This window comes from Protopterus annectens, chromosome 2.part1 (assembly GCF_019279795.1).
Source record: "Protopterus annectens isolate FY-2018-M chromosome 2.part1, PAN1.0, whole genome shotgun sequence".
NCBI classification, from domain to species: domain Eukaryota; kingdom Metazoa; phylum Chordata; order Ceratodontiformes; family Protopteridae; genus Protopterus; species Protopterus annectens.
The window spans coordinates 821,877,932-821,898,371 of NC_056729.1; the positions used below are offsets into that span (position 1 = coordinate 821,877,932).

The 20,440-nt window shown below is 38.0% G+C and overlaps 1 protein-coding gene across 1 annotated transcript in view; it reads left to right on the top strand.

Annotated features, from left to right (window-relative positions):
- Positions 1–20,440, top strand: part of ZDHHC2 (zinc finger DHHC-type palmitoyltransferase 2) — a 1,463,314-nt gene that overhangs the window by 1,380,087 nt on the left and 62,787 nt on the right. The window contains 1 exon segment of the mRNA XM_044062506.1: positions 1,482–1,594. Within this exon segment, the coding sequence (XP_043918441.1) occupies positions 1,482–1,594 (113 nt within the window).

Below are 20,440 nucleotides of genomic sequence, written 5' to 3' on the forward strand. Positions count from 1 at the left end.
AATAAATGTCATTCCATATTATTCATTGCAAGTGCAGATTAGTAAAAGTGGATCCAGTTGTTGTTGTTGTTTTTCTTTCGGCTTTTCCCGGTTAGGGGTCGCCACAGCAGAACTCCGGTCCGCTAATGATTGGCAGTCGATTTTTATATTGCCGAGGTGCCAGCCTGATGCCCAACCTTCAACGAAGGCATGCCTATTCACGCATGTCTTTCGAATGCCACTCGACCATGGGGAAGACATGCAGACTCCACACAGTAGGCGCTCCAGCCAAGAATCGAATGGGAGAACGTCTTGCTGTGAGGCGACAATGCTACCGCTGCACCACCATGGCTTACTAAAAGTGGATCCAGTACAGTAATGATTATTTAACTGACCGCAGCTGCCAGAGATTCAGGTGGATAAAGAAGTGGTGATTGGCTCTGCAGGAGTTACACAGGCAGGTAGCTGTCTGGCTATGCTGTGCTCATTCTTGTCTGTGCTAGTGTTGGCCCTCTGTGTTTCTCCTCTTACAGCTGATTTTGGACATGGTAAGTGTGTGCCCATTTTTTCAATGAACTGCATTTATTAAATGTGGGCTGGCAAAGAGGAGAAGTGGTGACCAGTTGTTTTCTTGTTATTGAATTTGAAGGGTGTGCCAAACATTAGTCTTTGGGTTGTGTACTTGAGACAAGTTGACAGATGCAGTATTTGTTTTAGCATTGTGTATATTTATTTAAGACACTTTGCAGACCATTTTGTTTTTATCTTTCTTCTTGATTTTTCTGTTAAGTGGTTGAAATCTGTGTCAGATGATTTGGTAGCTTGTTTGTTGCTTTTAAAAGAAGTCATCCATATTTACTCTGATATTTGCAGTTCTCAGAAGCACCTTATGTATTATGACATGCAATGTATAGTTTAATGAGGGAATGGAAAATTCATCAGTAATATGCTTTGCCTAAGGATAAATATAAACATACTATACTCAGACAAATAAATATGCCATATGACTTACACTGGATGAATATGGGCACAGTCATTAGTTTATTTGTGGTCAGGTAAACTTTCAGTTAACATGTCATCTGAACAAATTGTCAGACATAACTTAGAGTGGTAGTCATAGCAAAACAGTTGAATGGTTGAAATGTAAGCAGTTCCCAAAACATTGGCAGACCCATTCAAAACTTGATTGATGTTAAATGTGTTACAAATTATACTTTTTATTTTATAGTATTTGCTGACTCTGATAGTCACCTTTTCCCAGTCTTAGACTTGACTGTATAAGGGTCAGCTGTTTGAAAGTCTCTTTATCACACATAATATATACATACACGTCTATATATTTATATTAATGACATCTTCACCACTTTAGTTTGCTCTAGTCTTGTGCCTGATGAGAAGAAGAATAATTACATTCTGTCTCTAACATAACATTAAGGTCAGGCACTGATAGTCTTTGAAAATTTCTTGAAGTAAAATGAACTATACTGTTTTTTTTCCTGCAGCTCTGACAGTCATCCCTTTCCCCCTAAACCACTACGTGAGTCACAGAGTCATCTACTAACCAATGCCCAGTCTTGGATGGAAGCAGGAGGAGATGAAGAAAAGGGTAAACTCGGTAAGAAGCTTAATGCAAAACATTTAGACAATAAGGTTGATCAGAAAATCTAATTTCAGTTATTCTCAATCAAGAAAAATAGGATCATGGTGTTCTCTGTTATATATTACATTGGTTACAGTATGTCTTGTAACATTTAGATTACAAGCTTGATACCCTAAACCACACAAATAATACTTCAAAGTATGGCCAATGAACTATTTATCGGCTTCTTGCTTGACACTTGATAGTGTGACCAGCAGTGTGTCATACCACTGCCAGACTAGCTTCCATATATTTCAAAGATATGAGTCAAAAGTTTTGCAGTACTTTGTGGAGTGTGGCAGGGTAGAACATATTCCCCATATAACAGTGAGCTAACAAGTGGCAATGGTGTCATCTCACCAGCAGTCAAACTTTCAGTTAAAAAGTATGAGTATATGCCCAGCAACAGTCATGTAATTCTTCATTGTTTTTTTATTTGGTGGCTGGCTCCACCAATGACACATAGGTACTGATGGTCATTAGTTCACTTGCCTCTTTCGTAGTCTGTGGGAAGGGACTTTGTGCACTTTGTTATTGGTTGTACAATTATAATGAAAGGATATTAAATGACAATGCAAGGGGGATTGATTGGATATGAAGGGAGATGATTTCCTAACATAGTTTTAGATAGACAAAAAACTAAACAAACTTTAAGAAACTGGGGAAATGAATATGTTTGCAAGCAAAGTTTCTGTACCATATTATGAAGGAACCATTTCTTGAATGTACAGACATTGAATCTTATTTAGTTCTCTGCCATAAAATTGCATTATTGAAGAAGGAAACAACACAAGAGCACTGAACTGCATATTAAACAACTTTTGTCAGTGTCACACAAAACATGCATGTGTTGTCAGTGTATACTGCATTGGCATGTGCATGGAGCTCAGAACAAAGTGTGTGTTTCATATGTAGCCTTATACTTAATGTAAACAGATGTGGAAGCATATTACATTAAAAGGTTATGCACGACTGTATGCACAATGTCAGTGTGATGTTCCCTCTCTGGGCCAGTAATCCAGGAACCTGAGTTCTCATCACTGCACTGGAGAGGGATGTTCACTTGGAGCAAAAATAGATACACACAGTATTTCAAGATGCAGCTCTCTGCATCAACCACAATTTCACTTACAAGCACACATGGAACACACTCAGTCTGGGGTCTGGATTTCTTTCTCTGTCTTCCTCCAGATCCCCAGTAAGAATCCCCATTAGCAGAGCTATAGAGTTGAGTCCAAGCCAAGTCTACCACTCTCTCTGTTAAACAGTGCTCTGTTCCCTGCTCCAAGCAACTGGCACACACCATTTGAGATTTTATTTGCGCACGCACACACACACACACACACACACACACACACACACACACACACACACACACACACACACACACACACACACACACACACACACACACACACACACACACACACACACACACACACACACACACACACACACACACCTGGGAAAGGCTGGCACAGATTTACAAGCTATGCCCCCTTCTGCCCAGACTATAAGGTAGTTACTGCTACCAAGCACTCTAAAGCCAGCTACTCTAAGTTATTTACAAGGGTACCCAATTATACTGAGTGAAATTAATAGTAATACAAATAGTAGTGTTTGGACCAATGCAGTAAGGCTTTCAGGAGTGGCCACAGTGTCACTAAATAAATATAAGTACTCTCAAAGTTTAAAATCTTCTCTAAATGACCAGCCACAATGAAAACTTTAAATGTATTTAATAATAAATATTAAAAGAACATGAAAATATGGAATATCCATCTATAGTAAACAAGAGTTTTAACCACAGGAAATATTAAAAATAACAGAGATGAACAGATTCACACAGATACAGAAAAACAGTACTTAATTAATCTCACTATATTGTCCTGACTGATCTATTACTATTCCCTGGTCACTTACTAGAGCAAGGCAAGATGAAGTAGGTGAGGGGTCCTTCTTTGTCAGGTTCCAAAAACAGAGTGCTCAGAGACTTCAGTCTCATCTGTTATTATTCCATGCTACCCCCTCCCCAGCAATTGAACCAGAATCTTGCACAAATGTGTCAATAATACACACACATAGAGCTTTGCTAAGATCTGTTGCAGTTTCTGGAGGTTATAAAACAAGAAAACACTTCCACTCTTCCTACAGGAGCTAATACACCATTCTATGGCACAGACATTTCATCTCTGTCTACAGTTAGAACTGCAAGATGCACTCTTTATAGCCTAAATTAAATAATTTAATTTCTTACTATTTTTTAAAGTTAGCTAGACTGAGATTAACCTCTTCCTTTCCAGTATCTTCTGTTAACATATATACATTTCCTCAGTTACAACAGTACAGTCTGATATAAATGTATATTTCTTTTCTGGCCAGCAGGACACACTGTTGGTACATTTTTAACAGAAGCAGTTTTACAAATATATTTTTCAACACAAGCATCTGTACAAATCAGTTTGATATAAAAATGACATATAACTCTTTACAAAATTCAAGCTAGCTGTGCTGGCATATGTTACACATCCACTGCCCTACTTCTCCTGGCATAGCTGGCAATACCTCACATCATCACAGTAAGTATCACTGTACACTACTCTTGTGGTCAAAACATTCTGCATGTCTCATGCTGTATGATGAATCTGTGCTGAGGCTGCTTTGGAAACCCTCAGGGAATACTGTCACACAACTTGTCCACCCTGTCCTTTTCACACAGTATGAACCTCTCAGTCGCACAAAGAGGTGACTCCTGCTCATTGAATGACATATCATCTTATGCCACTCCTCAACTGTGTTTTGTATCCATGGTGACCCTCCCTGCAACAGGTAATGATATGCCCAAAATTATGATGGAGGAAACAAAGGCAGAAGTTAGCCCTTCTCTGAATGCCTCCTGCCATACCTCCTGTTAGGTCATTAAAGACCTTGAAGCACATCACCAATGCAGTACTTTTGGCGCACAGCTGTGCTTTTAGTTTCATAACAGCAGGTCTTGTAATATTATCAAGGACATTTTTAAGAAATGCCATGTCAGTGAAAAGGAATTATTGAGACCCCACTGAACTGAATGCAGTGAGTTAGTACTGTGTTTAGTGTTACTGATAGTAGTCTTGTTTTGATGTTGCAGTAGGGGATTGTTGTATGTTTTACTTTGAATTCTTTTTATTTGAATTTTGTATTTTTTTTCTACTTTTTATTTGCTGTATAGTTGTTACTTTAGTGACAGAGTGCTACAAATATATTGTGAAAAGAGGTTATCACTAGTAAGATACTTATCTTTACTCCCTAGTTATGGGACAACTGAGCTGCTGTATTTAAGTAATTGGGTCTGAAAGTTAAGCTCCACACATGGAAGATGCAGGGCAGGCCAGCTCCCTCCAAAAAAGCTGAAGTTTGAGTACTGATGTCCCTGGTTGCACTGATATCCATTTAATAACATGAATCCCTTTAAAGCACCAGATATACCTTCAGGTGGCAGAAATGCAAGTGTCCATCAGCTTCACTTTGATTTGGAGCTCTGAGCACAGGCCATATCCTCAAAGCAAAACATTCAGCAGCCACTGAATATGGGGCAAGTAGAATCAGCAACATTTTTCTTGGCAAGTGAGGAAGTTGTTCTTGACTGAAGTGATAACTGTTCTCTTGAATACAGATAAAATGTGTTTTAGCTTCAACTGTGAAGTCAAGCTTTAATTTGGCTTGCAAAGTAAGTCTTCAGCTTTCATAACTACAGACTTGGTTCACTCCAGCCAGAGTTAAAAATATTTTAATAAACCAACATGCAGTCTTCCTAGCATTAAGGCAAAACTGAAATACACTAAATAAACTTAAAAAATGTCAGTTTAAATGAGATTCCTAAACAATGGAAGCTCTACTGTATTCTTTGCAATAGGCAGATATGAGGCTATCCCTTACATTTTTTTCTTTTAGGAGAGAACTCTTTCTTCCCTCTTTCAAAATACTACTGATTCTAACCAGTTACTTAAAAAAAGTAGAAAAGTTGCAATTAATTATATTTTGCCAGTACCTGAGGTAACATTTCTGTCTTCTAGTGTATGGAAACCAAGATATGGGTACAGTTTTAGATAGAAACAAAAAATACAGAATAATCTATTATCTATCATCTATCTTAGAAAAATACTATCAGCTGTTCTGAACTTCATTGTTTTAATGTTTCAGTATAACCATTTGGCTAAGGATCTCCTTAAATATAATAAGAAGCCATTTTCCCAGGTGAACATTCCAGGATACCATGTCACCAAACCACTCATCCACCTTTGTCTTAAAGTTGTTTACACTTTCTGCTAATCTTATTTCAGAAGGTAGTCTATTCCATGTTCTGCCAGCTCTGTTTTTGAACAGTTCTTCTCCTTGAATTGTTAGTTCTATTAGTACATATTAGCAAGTTATTTCTGAGATCCCTTTCCCATGGTTAGTAAATATTATGTCAGATGTGGCCTTGTTTAGTTTTCTTGCAGACATTTATAAAGCTATATAAAAGTGCATCTGTACAGATCACTTCTGTAATCATAACTGTAAGATTCTTATATGTTACACATTTTAATATGACCTAATTTGTCACACTACACTGGTATTCCACATTCTTTCCCAGCCTATAATACCTTGCACTTCTTATAGTTAAAAGGCACATTATTTAATACAGACCATATGTGTAATCCATCAAGGTGCATCTGCAAATGTGCCTGATCTAGAATATAATTCATCAGCTTATTTTAGCATCATCAGCAGACATTACTAGAAAACAGTTGCTGCAGTTTATACCCTGCATGGTGCACTACAGCAATCAATTTATTTTAGGGGGAAAAAAACAATTATTTTTCTCATTAAATGGTAACAAACTGCTCACTACAATTGTAGCCAGCAGCTGCTACAGTTTGTATCTTGCATGGAGTGATAGAATGCTCAGGTATTACTTAGTAATATATATATATATATATATATATATATATATATATATATATATATATATATATATATCTACCTCTAATCTTCAAAAACTCATTTCTTCGAAGATTACAAAGCAAACACCCACTTTCCCAAAAGTGCACTTAACCGAAAGTGCACTTTCGCGAAATTAACTGACTCATGTCAGTTAACCGAATCATGGTACAGTGGGGATAAGGAAATATATCCTTTTCCCCACTGTAGTGTGATCTCTGAGTTAGTATATATCAGTAGTGGGGGTGTGGGGGAGCACAGCCCCCACCATGGGAGGTGCAGGGGTATTTTACCTTGCTGGATAGATCTCTGGTAATTATATATACTAACTCCGAGATCGCACTACAGTGGGGAAAAGGATATATTTCCTTATCCCCACTGTACCGTGATTCGGTTAACTGACTTTCGCAAAAGTGCACTTTTGTGAAAGTGGGTGTCTGCTTCCTAATCTTCGAAGAAATTAGTTTTTGAAGATTAGAATTTGACCCATTTTATATATATATATATATATATATATATATATATATATATATATACACACACACAGAGAGATAGATAGAGATAGATTTTTTTTTTTTTTACTTTTAAACTGTCGCAAAGTTTGTTACAGTTTAGAACCACATGGAGTGCTACAGCACTCAGGTTCAACCTCAAATGCAATACAGGCTTTTATAACCCATTTTGTAATAAAGAGTGATCAGGATGATGGATCGCCGATCATGCCTCCTGAAACTTTGCACCTAGGGCAGTTACCCCTTTTGTCCCACCCTAGCTGCACTACTTAGTAGGGGAAGTGCAGCTCCATATGATGTACAGGGAGATATGCCCATCTCAAAAAGAAAAAAACTGGTTTTGCTTTCACTTTTAAGTGCTTTCAGCTTTAAGTTTAAGTTTTTTTTTTTTCCATATACGTTTATTTAGAGTTTAAGTTCATAGGTGGTTACTAGGCTAAAGACTACAAGGGCCTTTTTAAGCCTACTGAATAAAACTTATCAACTGCCAACAGGCAAAAAACAATGAACAAAACTGAAAAAATAAAAAACGATCACAGCCACAAATAAAACGAAACACCATTTTAATACATCCACACGACTAAGTGCTTTCACCTTCCTTAACATAGGCTTCTTCAGAGTCATTTTAAACAGACAACTTACTTCACTTAAAACACATACAAATGTCACATGAAACCAATCAAACTTCTCCCCTGATTAATATTTAAAATGGTATAAACACCAAGTTGAAAAACCTTAGACATAAATATTAAAACTTTTAAACTTATCTAAAATTCAAACTCTAAATTTAATAAACTATTTTACATAAGCATGCATACCTTATTGTTTTAGCCGTACTTTTAACCTTAATTATTTTTCTTTTTGTAAAAACCTAAATTTGGTTGGCCCTCTGTTTTAAAATCGGTACCAATGAGATGCTGTCATTCAAACCTGGCAATACAGTGGCATTCAGCCTCAATTGCCACTTTATTTAATGAAGTTTAATGAAACGTAATAAGATTAATAAGGACAAGATAGTGTTTCTCACAGAAATGTTGGAGATGGTCCTCAAAAATAATTTTGTAGGTTCTGAAGGTGAATTGTTCCACCAAGTATCAGGAGTGTCAATGGGTGCAAAATGTGCCCCAGTATATGCCAAACTGGTAGTACTTGACTGGGAAAGGAAGTTTATCTTCCAGTCACCACATATCAACAGACGTAAGTCCTACAATCGAGTTTTGGATGATATACTCATCCTGTGGGAAGAGAATGAGAACGGAAGCAGAAGTGTTTGTGGAATATTTAAATTCCACTACAACTTTCCTAAAATTTACAAGTAAATGGAAAGAAGAAGAAATTGAATTTTTGGACATACTTCTAACAAAAGGCAATGAGATGGAGGAGTTTAACAGCACCATTTTTAGGAAACAAACATATTCGAACACCCTGCTCCACTTTAATAGTTGTCACCCCTTCCACCAAAGGAAGAGTATCATAAAGGGCAGATGGTAAGACTATCTCATTTAGTAAGTAGTGATATTACCTTTGACAAGGAATTGTATAATTTGATAGGATTGTTTATTGAAAGGGGCTACCCTTTAAAGCTTGTAGCAAAAATTAAACGGGAAATAAAGATCAAAAGGGACACAGTTTTCACCCCGATTTTGAAGATGGCTGGATGTCAAATGCAGACTACAGTTGGTGAGAAGGGTGGGGATGTGATGGTATTGAGATACAATAGTCAATCAACTGCTATAAGTACAATTTTGAATAATTGTTGGTACACATGTATTGAACAAGGAACAAAGGAAAAATTAGGTTATAAACCACAAATAGTGTTTAGTCAGGGCAAGAATATTAACATTATTGAGGGACCCGCAAGAACAGGGCTAAATATAAGATATAGGTATGTTATGAGCAAATGTGGTACCTGTGTAGGTACTGCAAATTTATTAATGATGGACCTTATGTGACAGTCATTACAATTTTTCTATGAAATGCCCTGAGAGATGCAACTGCAACTCCCAAAAATTGGTGTACCTTGCCACATGTACGTCTTACCCAGCATTTTATGTTGGGAAGACGACACGTAGGTTGAGGGATAGAATAGGTGAGCATATTAGGTCTATCAAAAAGAAGGATCTGCACAATGCTTTATACATTCATAGCACCAAGTGTTCAAATTTTAGGAGATTTATCTTTTTTGTAATTGACAGGGTGCAAAAGAATGAAAGAGGAGGTGATGTCATCCTGGAAGTGGAGACAAGAGAATCAAAGTGGCAGTTGAGGCTGAATGCCACTGTATTGCCAGGTTTGATTGACAGCATCTCATTGTTACCAAATTTTAAAACAGAGGGCCAACCAAATTTAGGTTTTTACTAAAAGAAAAATAATTAAGGTAAAAAGTAAGGTTAATACAATAAGGTATGTATAATTATGTAAAATAGTTTATTAAAATTAAGGAGTCTGAGTTTTAGATAATAAGTTTAAAAGTTTTAATATTTATGTCTAAGGTTTTTCAACTGAGTGTGTGTTTTAAATATTAATCAGGGGAGAGGTTTGATTGGTTTCATGTGACATTTGTATATGTTTTAAGTGAAGTAAGTTGTCTGTTTAAAATGACTCTGAAGGAGCCTATGTAAAGGAAGGTGAAAGCGCTTAGTCGTGTGGATGTGTTAAAACAGTGTTTCGTTTTATTCGTGGCTGTGATCGTTTTTTATTTTTTCAGTTTTGTCCATTGCCTTTTTAAGCCTAGCCATGGATCTTAAATCTCTGACAAGTTCTGGTACCCTTGATAAGTGTAAGCAGGGGCTTGGCAGATGAAACATTTACAAGCAGAGGCCTGGGAGATAAACCATTTGCAGGGGCCTGGGAGATAAACCATTTACAGGTTGGCTATTAGAGACATAGGTGCCAAGCCAGGGATGAATTTCCTGTTCCCCATCCATTTGTCTAAGTTATACTTGAATTGGGTTAAGGAGGAACTCTGCTTCATATGGATGGGGACAGAGACAGGGTATTCTCTGGGATACATACCTGTCTGTCCAACAAGTCTTATTTATATCACAGGCAAGTCTTTAAAATGAGTAATTCTGGTGCTGTTTGTTTTGTGGATATGCAGGCGGTCCATCAGAGTGGGGTCTGAAAATGCCCTATATGCCAGGCATAGATCTCCCCTCAACCACCTGTAGGAGACAGAATAGAGGGATAGGGTCTTGAAGTGGTCTGCGTAGGACATTTTACTTATGCCCTTTATTCTTTTAGTGAGTAACCTCTTTGGATGTTCCAATTGTTGGATATGCCTGGTTAGATAGATACCAAAGGGGGCATTGTACTCAATGATAGATCTGATGAATGCTGAATACAGTTGAACAATGACTTCCTTGAACCTAGATGTCATACCTTTGTTTATAAGTTATACAACATAGAATGATTTCCTCACTACTGTAGACATGTGATGGTCAAAGACTGGATTACTGTCTATGTGTGTCCCTAAGTCCCTGACTACTGTGTCAGCTCTAAGGGTTGTGTTGTCAATATGATAGTTACCAGGGGTGGATGACTTCCCAAAGGATACTATTATGCAATTCTTGGCATTTAGTTTTAGTCCCTGGCTCTAACACCAGTTGTTTGTCTGTGTCAGCCCTTCCTGAAGAACATTTGTGTCAGTGTGGGATTCAATGACAGCTCCTAATTTGCAATCATCTTCAAATTTAGTCAGCCAGAGACCATTGACCTTTGCCTTGACTTCAGTGAAGTACATGCAAAACAGGAGTGGTCCAAGGACCAATCTCTGAGGGACACCACTTGTAACTGGCCTCCATGTAGAGGTGGACCTCCCAATTCTAACTTCCTGGATCCTGTCTGTGAGCCAGTTGGCTATCCATCAGGTGACATACAGTTTGTATCTAACCTCTTGAGTTTGTCAACAATGCCCAAGTGGAGTATTGTGTCCATACCTCTCAAATATACCAAATTCCTCAGTATGTACCAGTTATGAGGGCAAAATATTGTGGTGCCACGAATTCCCAAGTGGCCCGCTTCATTTCCGAATTTCTAGATCTTTTTTTTTGTTTTGTTTTTTTAATTTACCACTTTAAATTTCTGGCTGATGTCACTACACATCACCAGCCTATAGGGATGTGCGTGATGACATCAGCTACTGTCTGTTGTACTTTGAGAGAAATAGGGATGGCGGGCAGCATGATTTAAATTTTGCAGAGTCCGCCAGGTAAGAGGAAAAAAACTACTGTTATAATTTGTTGTGCATTATCTGCTGGCCAGTCAAGATATTGTGTGCAAGTTCATTGTTGGACTCGGCCTGTATAACTCTGTGCACTGCATTTCCATTGCATAACTCCACCAGCTGACTATTGTACTTAGTTTATCTGTCTGTTGTGTTCAACCGTTCAACCATTGCTGCATTAATTTAGCTTAAATGTCTGGTGTTCCATTGCTGCATTAATTAAATGTCTGGTGTTTCGTTGCTGCATTCATTTAAAAGATTTTAGTTTGTCTGTATCTGCTGGCTGAGTTTGTGTGTGTGTGGTTTATCATGCTACTGCATTTATGTAGTTTATGTATCTGCTGGCTGGCCATGCAAGTTTATCATCATGCTACATTTAGTTTGTCTAAGTATGTGTGTGTCTATCTGGCCATGCAAAGGACCGCATGGCAGTTCAACTGTTGCTGCATTCACTTTGTTTAGTGTGTGTGTACACATTACTGCATTGATTTAGCTTATATCCACAGCCATTGCTGGCTGCATTCACTTTATCTTGTTTAGTGTGTAATGCACGGTAGTTCAACCATTGCATTCACTTTATAGGCTATTCACTTTACTGTGTGTGTGTGTGTGTTTGTATGCATATAGGGGTGTTACTGGGACAGTATCAGTTTATGTGCATGAGGTTGTGTGATACTTTTTAGGTGTCTGTATACATCTGTTGGACTGTATGTGGGGGTGCATGACTTGGACTATATCAGTCTTTGTATATGTGTTGGGCATGACTGGGATTGCGTTAGTCTGAATGTGTGTGTGACTTTTTGTATGTGTGGGTGACTGCATGGGTCTGTCAGAGTGTCTTTGAGCTTGTGTGACTGTTGGTATCTGTCAGATTGTCTGTGTATGTACTTTTGGTGTCTGTGGAACAGTGCTGAATGGGTCGATAAAGGGAACAAGGTATCCATTTCAGAAACATGCAGAGTCACTAATGAGCTTTTGATCCATATTGTTCTTTCATGTCTCCGAATTACTGCTTAGGTCTGTACCACTAGGAAGAAAAGCAGCAAATTCCTGTTAGTACTATATTATCAATGTCCCTGAATCCCAGACTAAATTTATCTTGGCCTTTATTATTTTTCCACATGGGAAGTTACTTTCCTTTCCTTTCCTTTAGTGATTTGTCATGCAGATTGCAGAGTTAGAGAAATTTGAGCTCCAGCACACCTGTCTTCACTCTTATGGTTTGTCTTACTATTTTTCACTTCTTTCTTTCTTTACTGTAATGCAAAAGCAAATCAAAAAAGCAAACTGAAGTACATTCACACTTTTTCTATGCTAAAATGACATTGCCTTAAACTGACTCATTATTTTTATCTTTCTCCGTAAGCATGCTAGTAATTGCACCTTTGCTTAACAAAGTCATTGCTTTGATTGTGTTTTTTTTTTTATTTCTCTGGACTGGGCTTTGTTAATCCAGGCTCAAGCTCTGTACCTTAGGTACAAGAAGCAAGAGCCTGAGTTCTACCCATACCACCACTTCTGAATGAAGGAGTTATAGCTCTCAACTGTACAAATTTTCATAAATTGTCTGGAATGTTTGGCTCATACTTTTGGTCTGTTCCTCTTAAAATTGGGATGGTGCATTGGTAGTGTTGTTGCCTCACAGTAAGAGGTTCTCTGTTTTGATTATTGGCTGAAGTGCCTTCTGTATGGAATCTGCATGTCCTCCCTGTGTCTTTGTGCATTTCCTCTGGGTGCTCAGGTTTCCTCCCACGATACAAAGACATACATCTTATTTCTCCCTGGGCCTCTGCTGAAAATAGGTTTTGTTCTATGTTGGACTTTCCCAGTAAACAAATGTTAAATAAAATTTTATGCTTTTCTGGCAAATCAGTGAGAACTGAATTCACTGAATGATAGCCATTTAAGTTTCAGTCTTCCTACCTTTCAGGGAACACATGGAAACACAACATTTTATTCTAGCAACTTTCTAAGATTCTATTTATTTATTTATTTGACATTTGTTAACCGGGTTAGTCTGGCTGGGCAAGAAGCCCTTTTTCAGCAGATTGTGAAGGAGAAAATCTCCAGACATAAGCAAGTAAAAAGCATTTATACATGTACAACTTATTATTAAAGAAAAAGAAAATAAAACAAGTACAGAATTCATAGTATGGTGGATCATAAGTAAATCAAGATGTTTTACAAAGATTTAAACAGTAGCATAAGCAAACAGATTATGAACTTGAATTACAACATTTGCAAAAGATAAACCAGGTTTATACAAAATTATATAAGCAATGTTTAAAATGTGCCCCTGGTTTTGGGCCTTTGTCCCTCCAATACATTTCTCCTGACTTTTTGTGCTGCACAGTTCTTCAGAGAAAGAGAAGATTAGTGCAGCTTATATAAAGTCTACTTGCATTGTTAATAGCACAACAGGTAGTATACTTGCTTTTGCTGCAGAAGGCTGTGGGTTCTACTCCCACAGTATGTAGATGGATTGCTGATACTGTACTGTGTTGTACTTTTAAGGGGGGTAGATGCTGCAGTCCTGAGAATGTCCTCATTTGGCGGAGATACATAGCAACTATGAACCTGTTATCAGTTTGCCATCCATTCAATATTGAAATATTACTAGCTTATCATTTTTAATGTAACATAGGCAATTTATTCTTCAAGGGCAACAGGCACTTTACTTGTAGATGAAACAAAATATAAAGTTGTTTGCTAGCATCAACCTCTTCATTAGCTATAGATCTCTTTAATGTAGAATTATGTTGATGATTTTTACTTCTGCAGAGATTGTGCATATTTAATGACACTGGAGGATTGTAGAAGTTTGAGTAGACTTTTATGATGGAAATGTTCTGAATATGGCAGTTTTGTCATTGGTACATGCATTTTGTTTCATTGCTTACTGGAAAAATGTTCAAAACAATACATTTAAAACACGCTTTAACAAGTGTGCTGTATTACTGTATATAAGGAATATAATTTTATACAGTCAGAAAGGTGCGTGTATCAAAGAACACATGTATGTTTCATGTGCAAGGGGGCGTACAATTTGAAAACAGCCCAATGGTAATCTTTATCCGCCACTGGCCAGATGCATTTTCTTTGGATGTGGGTTTCAATGCTGTTTCAATAAATGTGAGTTTCAAGGGCAGAGAAATTTTTAATGCTAAGTCTATTTTCATTGTGAGCCTGCCTGTATTGCTTTGTTTAGCATATGTCTATTAGTGTTTGTGCTATAAAATGTAAAATAAAATCCCAATAATCATTGTAGAAGTAAAGCAGTATGCACATTATAGTGTTAATGGGGTCTATGTTAAATGTTCAAACATCCAAAATGTTGAACATTACATGGTCAAGACCAAATGTTCGACATCTGGATGTTCGAACATAAAAAAAAAAGAAAAGAAAAGAAAACACAGAAAAAAACACTTTAACAGTGTAGGCAGGGTGCAAACCCCCTGCACCCCCCACACTCCCCTACTTAAATATACCAACTCTGAGACCGCACTTCAGTGCAGAAAAGAGAAATTCTCCCTATCTGCACTGTACGGTGCCATTGAAAGTCTATCTTCGAGCACTCAAAATTTTGAACGTTTGGTCTCGACCATGTAACGTTCGAAATTTTGAGTGTTCAAAGATTTGACAGGTACCCTTTATGGCAAATGGGGTTAAATAGCCAAGTAATGGGACATTGGAATGGCTGCAGGGAGAATCTGGGAAAATATTTTGGTTGTCTGTTCTTCAGTTTTTCGAAAGTCAGTATCCCACAATTTCATTGGAGTGGGTGGGGTTACATAATTATGTATGCACATTTTATTTTAATCAGCGTACAGATTTGTACATATTTTTCATGGGCCTTTGTCCAGATTTTTGATGTTTCCAGGTTGAGAGGTATGATTGTGTCAAATCCCTGGCCAGGTCAAGGTAGGCAGTGTAAACCATTTTTCCCTAATCCATTGCTTTGGTGACCTTCCCAAAGAAATCCACCAGGTTGAGTAGGAATGACCTGTCCTTGATGAAACCAAACTGGGTTGGGTCCAGTGTCTGGAGGTTTACTGTATCATTATTGATCATTTCCATGGTAATTCTTTGTATGGCTTTACATATAACACTAATGAGACATATGGGTCTGTGGTTTCCAGGGTCTGTAGATGGCCCACCTTTGTGCACAGAGGGATGACTGTTGCTATTCCCCATTCATGAGACACCAACCCTGTTTGGAGGCTACAGTTAAATAGCAATTCCAGAGGGCCTGAAAGGTCATGTTTAATGCTATTTAGAAGGCATCCTGAGATACTGTCTGGGCCCATTGGTACTATGATCTTGGTCTTAGAGAGAGCATTAAGGACCTGTGATAGCAGGGAGAGTTAAATTTGATGGTATTTCCTGAGTGAAGGTTGAGGGGAAGAGAGGGGTAAAATTGGACCTGAATTTATCAGCCAGTAGGTTTGCTATATTTTCTGGCATAGTATAAGTGGCTCCATTTACAATGAGCTCTGAATGCAATCGTGTATTGCCATTGAGGTGGCAGGCATAGCTAAAGAATACCTTGTGGTTGTTCTTGGCCTGGGAGGCCAAATTTACCTCAGATTTGGCTTTGGTGGACTTTGTTTGTCCTCTGAGTTGATTGTTCAGTTTGATGAGAGTGCTTTTATCCTGCTGAGGACAGGGGTCTATGTCAGATGCTCCACTTTTCGGAAACTAAAAAAAAATCGCGAAGAGACCATATGATCGAGTTTCCAAAAACTCAAACATCCAAAAAATAAAATAAACACAAAAATCTACCTTTTTTATATTTTTGCAGGTGGTCAAGCCCCCCACACTTCCACTGCAAATTATATATACACCAACTCCGAGATCGCACTATAGTGAGGAAAAGGGTAAATTTCCTAGTCATTGCTATACTGCGATCTCCATTCAAAAGCTTTGTGTTTTCAAAAACTCGATCATATGGTCTTGGCCATATGTAGTTTGTATTTCTTAAAACTCAATCAAGTGATAGGGACCTGGGTATGACCTGTCCTTGATTAACCCAAACTGGATTGGGTCCAGTGTCTGGAGGTTTACTGTATCATTATTGATCATTTCCATGGTAATTATTTCTATGGATTTCCATATAACACTAGTGATACTTATAGGTCTGTAGTTTCCAGGATCTGTATATGGCCCACATTTGTGCAGAGGGATGACTGTTGCTGTTCTCCATTCATGAGACACCAAGCCTGTTTGGAGGCTACAGTTGAATAGCAATTGAAGAAGGCCTGGAAGGTCATGTTTAATGCTACTTAGAAGGCATCCTGGGATATTGTCTGGGCCCATTGGTACTATGTTCTTGGCCTTAGATAGAGCATTAAGGACCTGTGATAGCAGGAGGAGTTAAATTTGATGGTATTTCCTGAGTGAAGGTTAAGGGGAAGAGAGGAGTAAAATTGGACCTGAATGTATCAGCCAATAGGTTTGCTATATTTTCTGGCTTAGTATAAGTGGCTCCATTTACAATGAACTCTGCATGCAATTGTGTATTGCCTTTGAGGTTGCGGGCATAGCTAAAGAATGCCTTGTGGTTGTTCTTGGTCTGGGAGGAAAAAATTACCTCAAATTTGGCTTTGGTAGACTATATTTTTCCTCTGAGTTGTTTGTTTAGTTTGATGAGAGTGCTTTTATCCTGCTGAGGGCAGGGGTCTATGTCAGATGCTCGACTTTTCGGAAACTCAAAAAAAAAATCTCAAAGAGACCATATGATAGAGTTTCGAAAAGCTCAAACATCCAAAAACAAAAAAAAACCCCACAAAAATCTACCTTTTTTACATTTTTGCAAGGTGGGGCAAGCCCCCCACACACCCCATGCAAATGATATATATACACCAACTCCAAGATTGCACTATAGTGAGGAAAAGGGTACATTTCAAGGTCCTTGCTCTACTGCGATCTCCATTCAAAAGCTTTGAGTTTCCAAAAACTCGATCATATAGTCTTGGCCATATGGAGTTTGCATTTCTGAAAACTCAGTCAACTGATAGGGACCCAGGTGCAGCACCTCCTAATTTTTGCCGTGATTTTCTTCCTTCTGTTATACAGCCTATTAACTTTGTGATTCCACCAGGGTGGCTTGTTTTTTGAGTTAGTTCTGTACTTCTTTCTGGTGGTATAGCTGCCTCTAAACAGCTATTAACATGCTTATCTAGGATTTCTGTGAACAGTTCTGCATAGGCAATAGTGTTCTCAGTGTTTATGGGGGCTTGAAATTTTGCCAGACCATCACTTAATAGCAGAAAGTTAGCTTTAGAGTAGTTCCTGAATATTCCAGAGTTAGCTGGGGGTCCATGTTTTATTTTTATTTAAAAGGAGACCATTTTGTGGTCTGACATTACCAGGGAAGACATTACACTAGTGGGTATGCAGCACTCTCCCATATTAGTGAGAACCAGATCCAGTATGGTTGCACAGCTTGTTGGTGTACTAACAATCAGGTCCAGGGAGCTTCTGTTTAAAAAGTCCAGGAATCTCTGTGCCTCTACATTTGGCATCGTATAGGATTCCCAGTTAATAATGCAGTAAATAAAGTCACCCATGAATATGGTATTGGGTTGGATGTTGAATGTTTGCAATATGTTTAAATATATGGCATGAATTTTCTGGGTCATAGAGGGGGACTTATAACTTGCAGGAAAATGGTATTGGATTTTGCCTACGGTGATTTAAACATGGAGTAGCTCAAGTGTGTTGTTCTGTTTGACCAGCCTTCAGGTATAGTTATTTTTCATGTAAATCAAGACACCTCCATCTTTAGCTTCTTTCTGTGTAGTAGCTGGTCTGGAAAGTAATATAACCTTGCACTGTTGGTGTGCTCTCCATGGCTTTAAACCATGTCTCAGTGACTGCACAGACATCAGCATTCTGTAGGGTGAAGAGAGCTTCTAGACAGTGGAAAACACTCCTCACAAACCAGAAACTCCAAACAGAAGACAAAAAAGCTGAGTACAGGAACCACTTATGTGGTTTATTGAGTGCTTTCGTATCCGCAATGCAGACTTCTTCAGAATGACTAAAATCGTCCCCCAACCAGATTTAAATACACCAGCCGTTAAAATAATCAATTAATTAACCACATCATATGCCCCTTAAAGGAACCATGCACTTAAAAGCATATCCTAGATAGTAACAATTTAATATGACAGTTGTCCTATTAAAAAGTCAATAAATGTTATTAAAACATATTAACTAAACCAGGCAGACCATTGCCTGTATTAATTTAACCATAAGTGGTACCTGTACTCGGCTTTGTGTCTTCTGTTTGGAGTTTCTGGTTTGTGAGGAGTGTTTTGCATGTTTTTGGCATAGAAGGAGCTGAGGACATTGAACCTGCCACGATCGCTTTGCTAGCTCAGGCGTAGTCCTTAACACGACAGTGGTGAATCTGGCCAGTCGTTTTGAAAGGATGGTTCAAACACCTTGTACTATGTCCTTTTCAGCCAATAACAATAATCCGGGCCCAAATGGGGCAGGAGTTGCCATTTTAAATGATAGTTTCAATAGCAGCAGTATTACTCCTGCGCAGAGACAGCAGGAATTGAACCCTAGTCAACCAGGAGGGGTGGACTTATGTAACATGCCAAATACAGGATCCATTTGAAGTGGGTCCTGCTATAATGGATGTAATTGTTTTACACAATGGCTGGAAGGGGAAAAGGAATGGCGGCCGGATTCGCGGCATTCCCTGATTACAAACTATGGGTCTCTCAATGAACAACTTGTTAAACTGGAGAAATACATGTTGGACTACCATAAATTGCAGCTGGAAAATAATTATCTAAGGGAGTGTGTGCGTACCAAGCTTGTACCTAAGGGGCTCAGAACATAGAAGTACCCTTCAGGCTTGGTAAGAGACTCCCTATTACATCTCGAACTATTAGAGCTGTTTAATAGACATGGCTGTGAACTTTTGGGACGTCTCATTAGAGACAATGACTGAAAAATTACTGAATTACTTGCTAAAATCAACTCTCTTGATCAAAATATACAGACTGATTTATTATTTGGCAGTAAAAAAAAAAACGAATATTTTAAAATGTTTGTTAAAATTGATGACACTATTGCTGAACTGAAACAGAGAAAAGTTAATAAACTTATAAGGGATGAAAAAGAATATCAACAACATAGGGCCTACCCACTACCCCTTTTGGGGCAACAAAGAGCTAATAGGGAAGACTGTGACATTAATAATTCCAATAGTAACAGCATTATTGATGGGAATGAGAATAATACCCCTGACCCTTTAGAATACCCCCCTCTGAGGAGGTCCGAGAGACTGAGGAACCAGAGAAGGGGAGACACTTACTACAATCATCATTATCCCACACATACGAGGGGAAATTGGAGGGGAAGGGGGAACAGACACTGAATGATCAAAACAACACAGGTCTAGTTATCCTTAACAATAAGGGTGGGGATTTCAAAGTGTATAATTATAGTGAGGCTGTATTACACAGGGAGATAGCAGATCTTATTGAGAAAGGTTTATCCTTTGTGCCTAATAGGAAGGGAACATTAGATCAAACTTTGATTAATTTGAAGCTCTTCATGAGGAAATTAAATTTCAAATTTCTTTTTAAAGGGATACACTCTAACAACTTACCTGCTGGACAAATGTGTAAAAAACCTAGCACTTTTAATCCCACCCTGCACCCCTCGGTCCTGATTTTTGAAAAAATGTGTGAAAAGGACATTAGGGACAAGTTTAGAAATGCTAAAGGTGAGAACATACAAGTGAATAATCTAAATGATGAAGAAATGAAGCGATTAAAACAGATTTGTAATAATACAGAAATAAGGGTTATGAAACCCAACAAGGGGGGTGGGCTTGCCATCATGAACTACAACTTTTATGTAGACAAAATATTTACAATATTGTATGGGGACACCTATGAGGAAATTAGTTTAAATGAAAAGAATATTTGTTATAGAAAAGTAGATGTTATGCTAGATGATTTAGTAATGAACCAGTAAATTAATATACACGAATACCAATTCATGTCTATTAAATATCCTAAAATTCCTACAATGTTTGGTGTCCCCAAGATACATAAAGATTTAATGGACCTACCCCTCAGACCAATTGTCGACGCC